Here is a 12553-nt window from a genome sequence, read left to right as displayed (position 1 = left end):
TTTGTATTTATGGGACAAGGAGTTTTTGTGTAAACAGACAAAAGGGTGACAACCTTATTCTAAACTTAGACCAGAATAAGTAGAATATGACAATATGCTCTATGGAAGCCCCACGAATCCCCCTAAAAGTTGACAAAAAGGAGCTCTTCATTTCTTTGGTCAATTCTTCTAGGGGGGTCAGGGTGTATTGACTTTATGGTTCATAAGCACTTGCTCTTTGTGGGGTTTGTTCACAAATGTTCTTTGGAGTTTGTTTCACAATTTTATTTATTTATTTATTTATTTATTATTATTATTATTATTATTATTATTTTCAATTCAATACGGGGGAAGGGGAAAGGGATCAGTTTCACACCTGATTTTGAAAAATCAACTATCTTTTATTTTTATTTTTTATAGTATGACAAAAATATGAAGATGGACATTGTGAAATGTTTAAGAGGTGTATGAAAATGGCGTTAGTTATCTTTGTACAAGGCTTCTCTAACCTTTAATGCAGAAAGAGAGCCTCCAAAGATATAACAGGCAACATGCTAAAAGTTAGACATGCAATTATACAATAATAATATCCCTTTCTTTAAATATTTTAAGTGATCAATAATGGTTTTGAAAAGTGTTTTTCTTTATTGGAATTTTTTTTTTTTTTTCTGTGATATAAAGGTGATAAATGTTTTTTTTTTTTTTTTTTTTATTATTATTATTATTTTTTTTTTTTTTATGAGGTCCATATATATGTGAAAAATGTTTAGTATTTTTAATTGTTTGTTAATAATAATGCTACCTAAAGAATTAAACATCTTGAAAATCAAAAGGTTAATCTTATGCTAGCTCGCCCCTTTAAAGAATACCGAAGGTTAATCTTTATGGTAGCTAGGGAGAAATATAATTATTGGACACCATAAAAGGGTTATAGGCTATTTGACAGAAAACAAAAATATAATTGGTTCCCACTTGAGAAAGGGACTGCAACTATAATGGTCGAAATTCAGTATATTTCTATTCTCCTATGCTCAGTGTCACGTTAGAATGCATAAGTGACATCTTAAACTGCCATTTATCAAACTTAGGAGATCAACTTCACGGAGCCGGCGCCTTTCGAAGCACTTTCTAGTGTGCTCTTATATATATATTGTTCAAATAACAATCCATGATTTCATTGGATTCAGGATCCACCAAAACTTTGACTAGTATTATAATCACCATTACTTAATGCTATTTTCATTGATTTGTTGTTAGAATGGACTCTACTGACAATCTAAGAAGACATCTTCTTCAAGAAAAGGGAAATATCATGTATGATTGGAGTAATTTGTCGTTATTGGGTACGTTATTGGTTCATGATAGCATGAGTGACTATCAGGAAATCTCCTTCTATGATGATGATGTTATGTAATACAAGCTCTCAAGATTTTGAAATGGACATGTGGTGGCTTTCGCTTTGCCTATTGAGGGGTCTTCAAGGCCAATTTATTTGTTTAACTATCCTAATTATATATAAACATATCTTATTACTAACTCTTGAGGTATATGAGTAATTCTATTTAATTAGTAGATTGTTATTTGATTGTCATATAACTTGATGATGTGGCAGTAACAATCAACGGTTGGATTAGTCCTCGTAAAAAAAAAAAAAAAAATTAAGGGCTCATTTTCAATGCCACGTCATCCTAGTTATATGGCAGTTGTATGCCAATCTACTATGTATATATACCTCGAGTAATGCTATTTAGGGTTTGTTTGGAATTGCGGTTTCAATGAGTACGATTATAAAAATTGGGTTTTTAAAATCACAAAACTGTTTGGTAAAACATGTTAAAAAGTCATTTTTTATCAGATATTTGTTAAGCGAAATTGTGAATTTAGCGCGCTTTTTCAAATAAGTACCCCCTAGCCTGCTTTTAAAAATGGCAGTTTTTTTTCCTATTTTAAATTAAGTTTTTTAAATCGCAATGCCAAACGTCTTACGTTTTACAATATCTTTTAAAAACGCAAATTATTCTTATAAAATCATAATCCCAAACACACTCTTAGTAGACTCTTATACAACTGCCATGATGATGTGGCAGTGCGGCTACCGTACGAGAGTCTACTAAATAGTATTTTTTTAAACATCCTATCTCAATTGTTTTTCTCTCTGCTATTTCTCTATATATTCTCTTAGCTGCCTAACTATTAACTTTGGCTGAGAAAGATATGGCGCAGTGTGGGAGAGAAAAAGTGGCGATGCTAGCGTTATTGTTTTTGTTGAGTGCATTTTTGGCCTGTTCTTTCCTTGTCCTAGTTATATATTTCACACAAGAGATGGTAGATACAATACACCAAGGTCCCAAGCCTCAAGAACTGCTGTGGGCTGGAATTGCCATTGCAATTTTTGTACTTTTTGCCCTTGCTTCTCTTCTCTTCACTATATTTTCATGCTTTCATATAGTCAAAGGAAGGGTGAAGATTTCACCAGCGCCACCAACTTCTGTTCATGGAGAGCAGCAGCCTGCAGCCATGGCCGAGCTGCAACTGCCATGATCATCAGCTTCATGGTTTGCAGCAAGAATATTCTAGGTTTGGTTGAATTAATGTATTTTCCAAAGACCCTTTACAAGCAACTTTTTGCTTTTTATATTTGTAATCTTGCTTTTGTTGTCACGAGGATATACTCACAGTTAGGTGAAATTTTTCTCTCTAAACATCCACTGACCAGGATATACTAAGAACAAAACTTGCAATTTTCTTTGTATTTGAAGCAAAACAATAAAAAATACAATTTTTCTTTGTGAATCAAAGTCTGTCTTTCATCCCACAAGTTTGTGTATATCAAGCAGAGGAGAATTTCCCAATTCAAATTATGAAAGGCAGCTTAGAAATTTGACATATAGCTTCAGATCACAGAGAAGTAATTAGGCAATTTAGAATATAGAAAAGAGAGATCCTGGATTCATTCAGTTTTTCCCTTTTCTCTTTTGTTTCCTGCTGGTTCTTTTCATATTTTAATGCAGAAAAAAAAAATCCATCTATTCCTTATCTTGAGAAACCACATTTATAAGAATTTAATGGTCACAAAACATCCTCTCAATCCTAATTTACATCAACAGATGTCATTTATATGAACATGCAAGAGTTGAGATTAGGCCAATCAAAGAAATGGTTAAAAAAAGAAAAAGAAAAAAAGACTTCTTAGATGTTTGTACATCCAACTCCTCATGGGGAGAATTTATTTTAGTAAAATCTCATGGTGAGATATATGACCAGAAAGACATTTGCATATAAATTATTATGTAATTCTCCAATGGATGTGCATATGGCACTAGAAAGTTGATTCTTTAGTATATATTCTTCCCAGAAAAAGTAAATCATCACACTGAAAGTTATTGTGGACTCAAGAACAAAAAATACAGTAATGTTGTCTGAGAAAGGAATCTGACAACTTCCTCTAAATTTCAAATGAAAGGAATCATCCATATCTGATCCGAGAGCACATGCATTACTTAAGCTGGTTCTTGGAATGCTAACATGTTAGCTCTAAGATCTCTGGTAACAAGAGACAAATTTGGTTCTTGGCAAACGATTTCTGATAGACCAGTCTCCATTCTTCCACCCTGTTTACACACCACATGCATTATAAAAGGTAAGAATAGAGGTACTGAAAATTGATAGAGCAATGTGTCTGCAAACCAATAAATTCAAGTGCAAAGTAGAAGAGTTACCTTTGGAGAGTTCGAGATCAAAGTATCATCACAGGATGTTTCATCACAGGATGTTTCTCCTATTACTTGATTTTGAAGGCAGAGGTGATGCTGTAGGATCTGAAACTGCTCAATTATCTCATTCACTAGGTTTCTCCTTTCTTCCAGAGCCCCAAAGATGTCTTTCTTCATAGTTTCAGTTTCTTCTTCAAGGATCTTCAATCGGTGGTTAAGCTGCTCAACTACACCAGCCTGCAGCACTCCCTTCCCCTTGCAAGAACTGATGGAAAGCTTACCTCTTGAACTACTCACAATTTTCTTTGCAGCTGAAGCCATTGAATCTGTCAACAGTTTTATACCACTTGAACTATTCACTTCCAAATTGCATTGATTCAGCTGTTTCTCCTTTCCTGTCCTTGCATCTGCCTTGAGGCACAGCTTCTGAAAGTCACTGAAGAAATCCTGCAAAATTTCATTTCTGAATATGTATCCATCATCACTCATATGCTTACAACTGCTTTCAGAAATGAAATTCTTGAATCTTGAAAGCTCCTTTAATGAAGAATGAATTTGTAACTGAAGCGAGAAGATCTCCATTTCCCTCCTACACAAAAGTATATACACTTTTTGTGAGAAATACAGATTTTCTGAATTCTGACACGAGTCTGCATAACATCAACACGAACCAAAACAAACATAAAGAAAATATTTCACAAATAGAAGGACTTTAAACAATAATCTTAAAACTGGGAAACTAGAAAAGTTGGTTGTAGAACAAATTACTGACACAGAATGATGATTTCTTGCCTGACAAGTTTGCAGTGTTCATAAAAACACTGCACTGAACTCCCTTCAAGACCATCCACTCTTTGCTTTTCGTGAAAGGAAGATGTGGGGTGATGGAAAAGTATTTTTTGCAGCATATGAGGGCAGGAGAAGTTGAGAGCAAGTTTCTTTGCTCGTGCGTTTGAGTGTGTGGGAGTATTTTCAAGGACACAAAGGAAATTGCTAAGCACTTGCGTAGACATTGTCTTTACAATAAATTTGTGGGGATTGTTATTGGTTGGTTGTTCCGGCTTAATTTGACCTCAAGTTAAAAGAGTCCATTCTAGTTATAAAAAGGATGTGCATTTAGCCGCTTATTAGATTTGGTTGGTTGTTGGTTTTTAGCAGGCAAATTTTGGCTCCATCTATGCTGTGCTGCGGCTTTAGAAATCCATTTGAATTTTGAAACTATTCAAAGAATAGAAACCTTCACCTTTAAGAAAGCTCAGAGAGAGAGAGAGAGAGAGAGGAAACAGTTCAAAACTATCATACTGTTTGTCAGAAACCTTTTCTTTTTATTTTTTTATTATTTATTTATGTGTAATAAAAGAAAAGTAGAACTAAAGAGGCGGTTCCTTAGAAATCACTCCACTTTGTTGTCTTTTATTTATTTTCGATTCTCAAAATAAAAATATTAACGGGGATAGCGTATACACAAAAAAATAAACACTTTTAAATTTGAGAGAAAATTTCATAAGGTTTTTTTGAACTTTTACGCATTTTAAGAAAACTTTCACAAAATTTAAAAACTCTTAATTTTATCCCTAAAACTTTTAATTTGATGAATGTATCCACTTTCGTTAGGGTTTTGCGTTAAACATACATTAAAATGGATGAAATGACTATTATATTTTTAAAACTTTTATAAAATTTCAAATTTACCCTTATTTCACATTTTTAAAAAAAAGTTGAGGATATTTTAGTATTTTACGTATCCTCCATTAAGATTTAATGCCAAATCATAATGAAAGAGGTAGATTGTATTAAATTAGAAGTTCGAAGAGGTGAAATTAAGAATTTTTGAATGTTAGAAATTCTTTTCAAAACGCATGAAAGTTTAAGGGCGCTTTATGAAGTTAACTCTTAACTTTTTGTTGACGTCGTTTGTTTCGACGTCAACAAAAAAATCCCTAAAAAAAATTTCGTATTTAACTCGTACAAAAAATTAGTGACAGCAAAAAACGACCTGTGACTTTTAACAACCTATTGCGAAGATTTGACAAACTCCGATGGGGTCCAGCAGCTTTTGACGGTGGTCTAGCAAACTTTTAACAATTTGAGAAAAAGAAGCTTAAAATTATAAACCATTTTACAAAAATTAAAGAGGTTTATTTGATCAACCAAAAATGTTAGTGATTTGACCATAATTTTTAGGCATACCAATGCCAATATATATATATACATTTGTTCAAATCAATAGCGAATCAACCAACAACTTACTTAAATCGAGGAAAAGCCAATATGATAGCGCTTCCCAGCTTGAAAAATAGGCGAGAAAGCTATTAAACAGAATACCATTTACGTTAACAATCACATATCTAAGAGAATTTTTTTTTTTTTTTTTTAATATATATATATATATATATAAGGGAAATTTATAAATGACAAAATGATAATGAAACATTTGATATTTTATTGAAACAAATACACATGTTCTTTATTTTAGGATATAAATTTCTCACAAAATTTGGTCGTAAGAATTCTTCTAATTCAATCTCTAAAAGTGTCATCTATGATATATCCGTGTGAGAAACATTTTTTTATTAATGCCATTAAAAAAGCATATGTTATTAAAAAAAAAAAAAAAAACATGTATTTCTCACATAGTAAAGGATACATGACACTTCTAGAAATTGGGTCGGAAAAATTTTCTTACGACCTAGTTAGTAGAAATTTTTTTTCCTTTATTTTATATTGTCTATCAAATCAATTAGTAAAAAAACAAAAATGTATATAAATACAGGTGTGTGGTTCCAATTGTACAAGGACGCATTTGCCGGTTGACTATCCAGCTTTCGGATTTTCATCTTGAATTGTAGCATAAGACAGCAGGGCTAGCTTAAATTAGTCAACTGGAACTTCAACATCCATTTTTAGGCCAGAACTGTTAAGAACCTGTAACAGATATGAAGTAATGATGGACAAAATGGCTAAAAAGAAGTAAAACTCAAAGAAACAAACATAACCATGGAAATACACATCAAATTTTTAAGGTATACATTCATCCTGTGACACTTCTTTAAAGGAAGATAGACAGATTACAAATGGTAAGTTGAAGACGAGAAGATAGGTTTTGCATGTAAAATTCAAGCTAATTTGAATGATCTGACCTTGGCACCTATCTAATTCACTGATTTCTTAACAAGACAATTTAACAAGGTGAGCAGTTCAGAGCCTCCCTCATGTGACATATCTAACATTGATCACGTAAAAGAATCTAAACTAAATGATTAAATGAACTCATTCCATCTATCAGAAATTACAGAATATATAGTCGCTTGCATCATCTAATCTCGGACTTCTCCCTTTTTCGTTCAATAATGGAACTAATACAGAAAAGAGCCTAAAGATATACTGGAAGGCAAGGAGAGGAGCACAAGCTCTGGAAAAACCGGGGAAAAATCACCACTACTAAAAGGCTGTAAAACCCTAAAATGTAATCTTGGTGGCCAAAAACTAGCAGTGAGAAATAAAATGTTTTGGATTGGTTCATGGCACTAAATATTAGTTTGTGTATAAATTTTTATATGGATGACAATGCCCTGGGGTCCATTCTAAAGCTTTTGGTGGAATGATATCATTGGCCTTCATATAGAAAGAAGTATGGGAACTTGTTGCTAACATAGTCGATTAGTTATGCTGATTTTTTTGTTTCTTTTTCTTTTTCTAGTTAGGTATTTTCGCTTGTATATTTCCAATGTACGTAGAGGTGCCTTACGCTTTTAATAAAACTTGATTATTACTTATAAAAAAAAAACATGGTCAAGGCTTATCTCTTAGTTTTAAGAGGTAATTGCTTATCTTCCAGGCACGGTGGCAGTGGCGGCCTTCTTTAACAAATTACTACATAATCCTCATTTAAATTATTAAAGGCCTCAGCAATTGAGACAAAGACACTTTTTTGACCAGAATTGTTTCTTTTGGCAGAAGGATTCTATGATGTATCACCTTAGAGAAATGCTAGAGGTACTAAATCGTTTACCAACAAAGGTTTACTAACCTAATGTTTAACTCATTTATTAGAGAAAAACAAAACAATTAATTAAGAAAAATGTAATGAGTACTAATAAATAAGCTACACATAGTTTAATAAGTCTTTGTTAGTAAAAGATTTAGCACCCTTGGCATTTCTCATCACCTTATTCAAAGAGGAAGCTCCTAATATTTCAAATAATTATGACCCACAAGCTCTTTGTAGTTTAGGACTACTGGCTTGGGAGGTTCACTATGTAGATTTACGGTAAAGCTAATATAATAGCAAGGGGAACAGTCACGTATAAATTCAATATCTGTTAGTCTATGTTAAGATGATTGACCTTGTCCAAGTAAATTTTGTGAAATGGCCCAGATTAGAGAAAAAATGAAATTCGTTTGCTCACCCATTACAATGTTTAGAAGGATGATTCAATATGTCTTTTTCCTTTTTTCTCCTGTGTAATTGTGTTGGTTTGGGGGATATGTGAACCATCGATTCTCGCTACAAATAGATGGGCAACAAGATATATTTCATAAGACTAATCAACATCTTTTTGGGCTGATACTAAACAATTCATACCAAATGAAATCAGGCCCCCTCGTAGACTGTGAAGGGCAATTTAGATGAGAAGAAGAAGATTCTTACTATCATTGCTCAAGCCTCTCCATGATACTTATTATGAAGGAGGGCAAGGTGTCCCATGGAGTTTCAATTATGCTTACTGCAAGATGCATTGAAATGTTTGAGACACTGGATTGGTATTCCTTTCTTTTTCCGAATCTCAAGTAGAGTAGCTGCTAGCAAGGGAAAAATGAATAAAATCCTAATATCAAGGGCCATCTAATGGTTAGGCAGGACAACACATTGAAGACCACTTTGGATTGTATAGAGTAAACTCTAGTGTATTCATTTTCTTCCACTTTCTACTTTCCTATGCTACAAAGGTTTGAATCATTACAAGAAATATGTAAAGAATGCAAAGTACCTTAATGAAGTCATCCAACATTAAATAAGATTCCCGAGTGTAACCTGCTTCTTTCAAAACTTGGCTCAATACTTGCTGCAGAACAAAGAACAGCGTGTGCAAGCCACGTTATGCTTTAGTACAACTTAAACCAAATAGTATAATTTTACATTTGGATACAGATAATCAAGTGATGTTATGCGCAAACAATACAGTGGTGATTGTAAAAGAAAGGAGACAATAAATGCTGCTTTCATTGAAGTAATTACTGGACTTCTTTTTCTGATAGGTAATTGAAGCAAATGGAGAATATTTCATTCAGCTTTAGGAAAATTATCTCATTTACCCAAAAATCATATTGCAGAAACTTGAAATTAAAGGACCCAAAAGGATAACTGGGAACCACTGGATTTAATCAATCAGATATTTCAAGTAGAATGTGAATCTGTTATTATAGACCATAGGGCGAATGCAACAACTGGAATAGTTTCAAGAATCTTAGATTGGGCACCAAAATTTGCAAGTGCCCAGAAGATATCAGCCATTTAATAAATGTAAAATAGACTTACATAATCTGTCTATTTAGAAATTCCAAGTAATTGACATCACATCAAGCTACCTATATTTAAAGGTTCTCCATTCATTAACACTTTTAATCTTTGGATTATCTTCGTACACCTTAACCACTGCAATTAATCGGAATCACAATCACGTCAATCCATGGTACAAACCTCTCTTCTGCTCTTATCTTTTCCAGTATAACATACTTCACTTTTGTCCAGGTGATTCCTCTCTTTAATAAAAATATATGAAATTTCCGACTATCACAAGACATTCAACTCCAAACCATGCATGGAGAAATACTCAAGCACTTTGAATTTGATTTGAAAGCAGCAAAAAAACAGTACATAGGATTTAAAATGTGTCAATAACTGCTTAGGAAATGTCCCACGTAACATGGGTACTAGTACAATAAAAGTCTCTTCAATATCCCAATGCAGAAAGCATACTCAGCAAGAGTGTTCAACAAATTAAGAAAAAGATATTCCGGTTTACTAGAATTATTTCAATTGAGTAAATCCACTTCAAACAAGCCAAATGAAGCCATTATTGCTACATTAGGAGAGTAGGAAATTAGAAAACTAGACAACAATACTTTATCCATCTCAAATATCATACGATCAGATAAATCCCACATCAAGGCACGCGCCTACAGATACACCCAAGCATACACATATACCGGGTTCTATGTAGCATACCAAGCAACAACAAGGTATAAAAAGTGATCTCCAACGAACTTCAAATTTTTTTTTTTTTTTTTTTTTTGAAGAAAAATACCACTTACAATACTTCCCATGGGTTGTACTAGTATAAATATCAGACCAAGGGGCTTGATTTAATCAGTATCAAATCTATAGCCATCAACATACAGTTTGAAAACAAAACTCAAGACATGTTAACAGATTATTTAAATATTTAGAAATTATTGATAACTAATGTAGGACCAGCTCATATGAATTAGCAAGAAATTTTATAGGACAGCCACCTCAACATTTTGAAGTTTAAAACATGTGGTCAATCTCCTCAATCTAGAATTATTTTTTATGAATATTTTCCTTCAATACTAGTATACCTAACTGGATCACTTCATCCCTTGATGACAAGTTTCTTTATTCATATAACACCACTCCTACAATTATTTGTCACCCAATCATGATGTCTTTGCATTAATGTCTTCATTTACAACTCATGTAACAATCCCATTTCTTACACATTCCTCTTCAAAGTCATCAACTTTTATCCGTGCCAGTATGACTCAATGATGAAACAAAAAGGGAGAATGTGGGATCCTTGTTAATACCTCTCTTTGCTCATCAGACATGAATGAACCAGACAAATCCCGAAGCACTTCCAACATGTCATTGAAAGACACCTTTCCATTACTGTCTGAATCATATACTCTGAAAATAACTAGACAAAGAGACGAACAATGATATTAAATTAAGAACCAAACATTTTCACTCTCTCAGAGTTCAAGCCGCGGCATTTCTCAGTAAACTATTAAGGAATGTTAATCTGTGCAGCCTATATAGTTTATCATGCACTTGCTACAACCTATATAGTTCATCAAACACCTTTTTACAAAATTTAATAAGAAGCGGAAATAATCCTGTTAAATTGTAAAGTAACAAGCACTTACACTCAATTTTATGCTGCATACTAGCCTTAGCACTAAATGCTGACAAGAAAGCCACGAAGTCCTTAAAATTCAAACCATCCGCCATCTTAAGGAGCCTCTGCTAATTATCACAAATTCAAGCTCTCAAAGTAAGACACATCTCATCATGCATCACTAAGAAACAACAAAAGCATAAGAAGGACCCAATAAGTATTATCCATCAATTAGTCTTAAACATTCTGATGAAATACCTGAGAAAGCGGATTCATCGCAAACTCAGGAACTGATAAGAACTCATCAGCTGAGATAAAACCCTTTGCATTGCGATCAAGTTGGCAAAATCTTTGATATAATGACACTATTTCTTGCTGGGAAACTGAATTTCACACAGAAAACACATTAAACTCAAAACTATACAACAAAACCAAAAAAAAAAAAAAAAACTCAAAAATATATAAGGATAAAGACAACCCACATAGATTATTGCAGTGCCCCTTCACTTCCTCAATATCATATTGAGTTAGCGTAGATGATGCGCTCCCCATTGGCTTTCACTATATAACAACAAATTCCCACAAACTGTAAATACCCACTAATCATCTACCCAAATAAGACAATACCCGTAACTCAAAAATCAAAATTACACAAAGTTTTCATTCCCAAATCACACAATTACATAAAGCTTGGTTGCAGAGAAACCATAATAAGGAAGGAAAAAAAACCCTGAATTCCCTTCTAATCTTTAAACTCTCATTATTGAGAAAAAGAAAAAGAAAAAGCTTCAGTCAACTAAAGTCAACACAACCATCAGGCATAGTTCTGTCGAATATATTCATTCATTTCTTGGAAAACGATTCAGCACATAAACATGGGAAACAACAGGGTCTCTAAGCAGACAGAAAGAAAAACAAAGGGAAAGTAAAGAAGGGAAAGGCACCTGAGAATCCGAGCTGCTATGCGGGCGGCAATGGTTCAAGAGCAGAAGATAATATAGACATGGGCTTCCCTTGTCATCATCGAAGCATTAAAGTAAAGACATTTTTTGGATATAGGGCGCGACGGAATGCTTCTTTTTTTTAGCTTTATTCCCAAATGGGAGGCTGATTATCACATGCTTCGCTGCACTTCAGAACTGTATGCTCTTCCGGTTTCCTCTGCCGTCAGATGAAGAATTGATTGGTGGACCAGGAGTTTTGGTGAGTTGGAGTGTTTGGACCCGGGACGGCAGATTTTGGCCCAGTCAAAAGACTGGGCTGGAAACAACATATAAAAGAGAATATTTTGTCGAAATAGAAAAAACTTTTGTTCTTTGAATTGTTGGAAACAAAATGTGCCTTTGAAACATGTGCAGGGTGTTATTCTAGACAAAGATTTTCTCGACATTGAATTTTTTCTAATTTAGTTTATAAACATGTGAAAAATAATTACTTTTTTTGCAATGATAAAATTTAAAGAAATTTTATTAAAAAAAAAAAAGTATTTCTCACATGTAAATAAACACTTGACATTTTTGTAAACTACGCTAAAAGTTCTTTCAACATTATTTGAAAATATATATATATATTATCATCTCTAGGGTTACTGTGCTATTCTAACCAGCATTAAAATCTGACAGTCAAATCTTAATAGACAATTAGCGCTTGTTTAAGATTACATTTGATAGGTCTAAAAGTACTTTTAACACTCAAAAAGTCTGTTTGAAAGAAGAAAAA

At 33.2% G+C, this 12553-nt stretch overlaps 2 protein-coding genes across 4 annotated transcripts; both read right to left on the bottom strand.

Moving 5' to 3' along the window:
• Positions 1 to 3256: 3256 nt before the first annotated feature.
• On the bottom strand, positions 3257 to 4840 carry LOC132187715 (uncharacterized). 2 transcript variants are annotated; one of them, XM_059602121.2, is made up of 3 exons: positions 4485 to 4840; positions 3699 to 4281; positions 3257 to 3590 (listed from the first exon to the last, which is right to left on the bottom strand). In XM_059602121.2, exons 1-3 carry the CDS (start codon positions 4703 to 4705, stop codon positions 3480 to 3482), a joined length of 915 nt encoding a protein of 304 aa, XP_059458104.2. In that variant the 5' UTR covers positions 4706 to 4840; the 3' UTR covers positions 3257 to 3479. The 2 variants fall into 2 exon arrangements, with proteins under 2 accessions (XP_059458104.2, XP_059458105.2); XM_059602122.2 differs by having other exon boundaries at positions 4465 to 4552.
• Positions 4841 to 6115: 1275 nt separating this feature from the next.
• Positions 6116 to 11943, bottom strand: LOC132188451 (uncharacterized). Of its 2 annotated transcripts, none has more exons than XM_059602904.2 (7): positions 11779 to 11943; positions 11317 to 11395; positions 11093 to 11217; positions 10863 to 10962; positions 10524 to 10633; positions 8684 to 8758; positions 6116 to 6617 (listed from the first exon to the last, which is right to left on the bottom strand). In XM_059602904.2, exons 2-7 carry the CDS (start codon positions 11384 to 11386, stop codon positions 6567 to 6569), a joined length of 531 nt encoding a protein of 176 aa, XP_059458887.1. In that variant the 5' UTR covers positions 11387 to 11395; positions 11779 to 11943; the 3' UTR covers positions 6116 to 6566. The 2 variants fall into 2 exon arrangements, with proteins under 2 accessions (XP_059458887.1, XP_059458888.1); XM_059602905.2 differs by having other exon boundaries at positions 10863 to 10959; positions 11779 to 11937.
• Between the last annotated feature and the right edge of the window lie 610 nt (positions 11944 to 12553).

The sequence above is a fragment of the Corylus avellana genome, chromosome 6, assembly GCF_965113065.1.
Source record: "Corylus avellana chromosome 6, dhCorAvel1.hap1.2, whole genome shotgun sequence".
In the NCBI taxonomy this organism is placed as follows: Eukaryota; Viridiplantae; Streptophyta; class Magnoliopsida; order Fagales; family Betulaceae; genus Corylus; species Corylus avellana.
The sequence above is the reverse complement of the archived record's forward strand: the minus strand, read 5'-3'. Positions and strand labels throughout refer to the sequence as shown.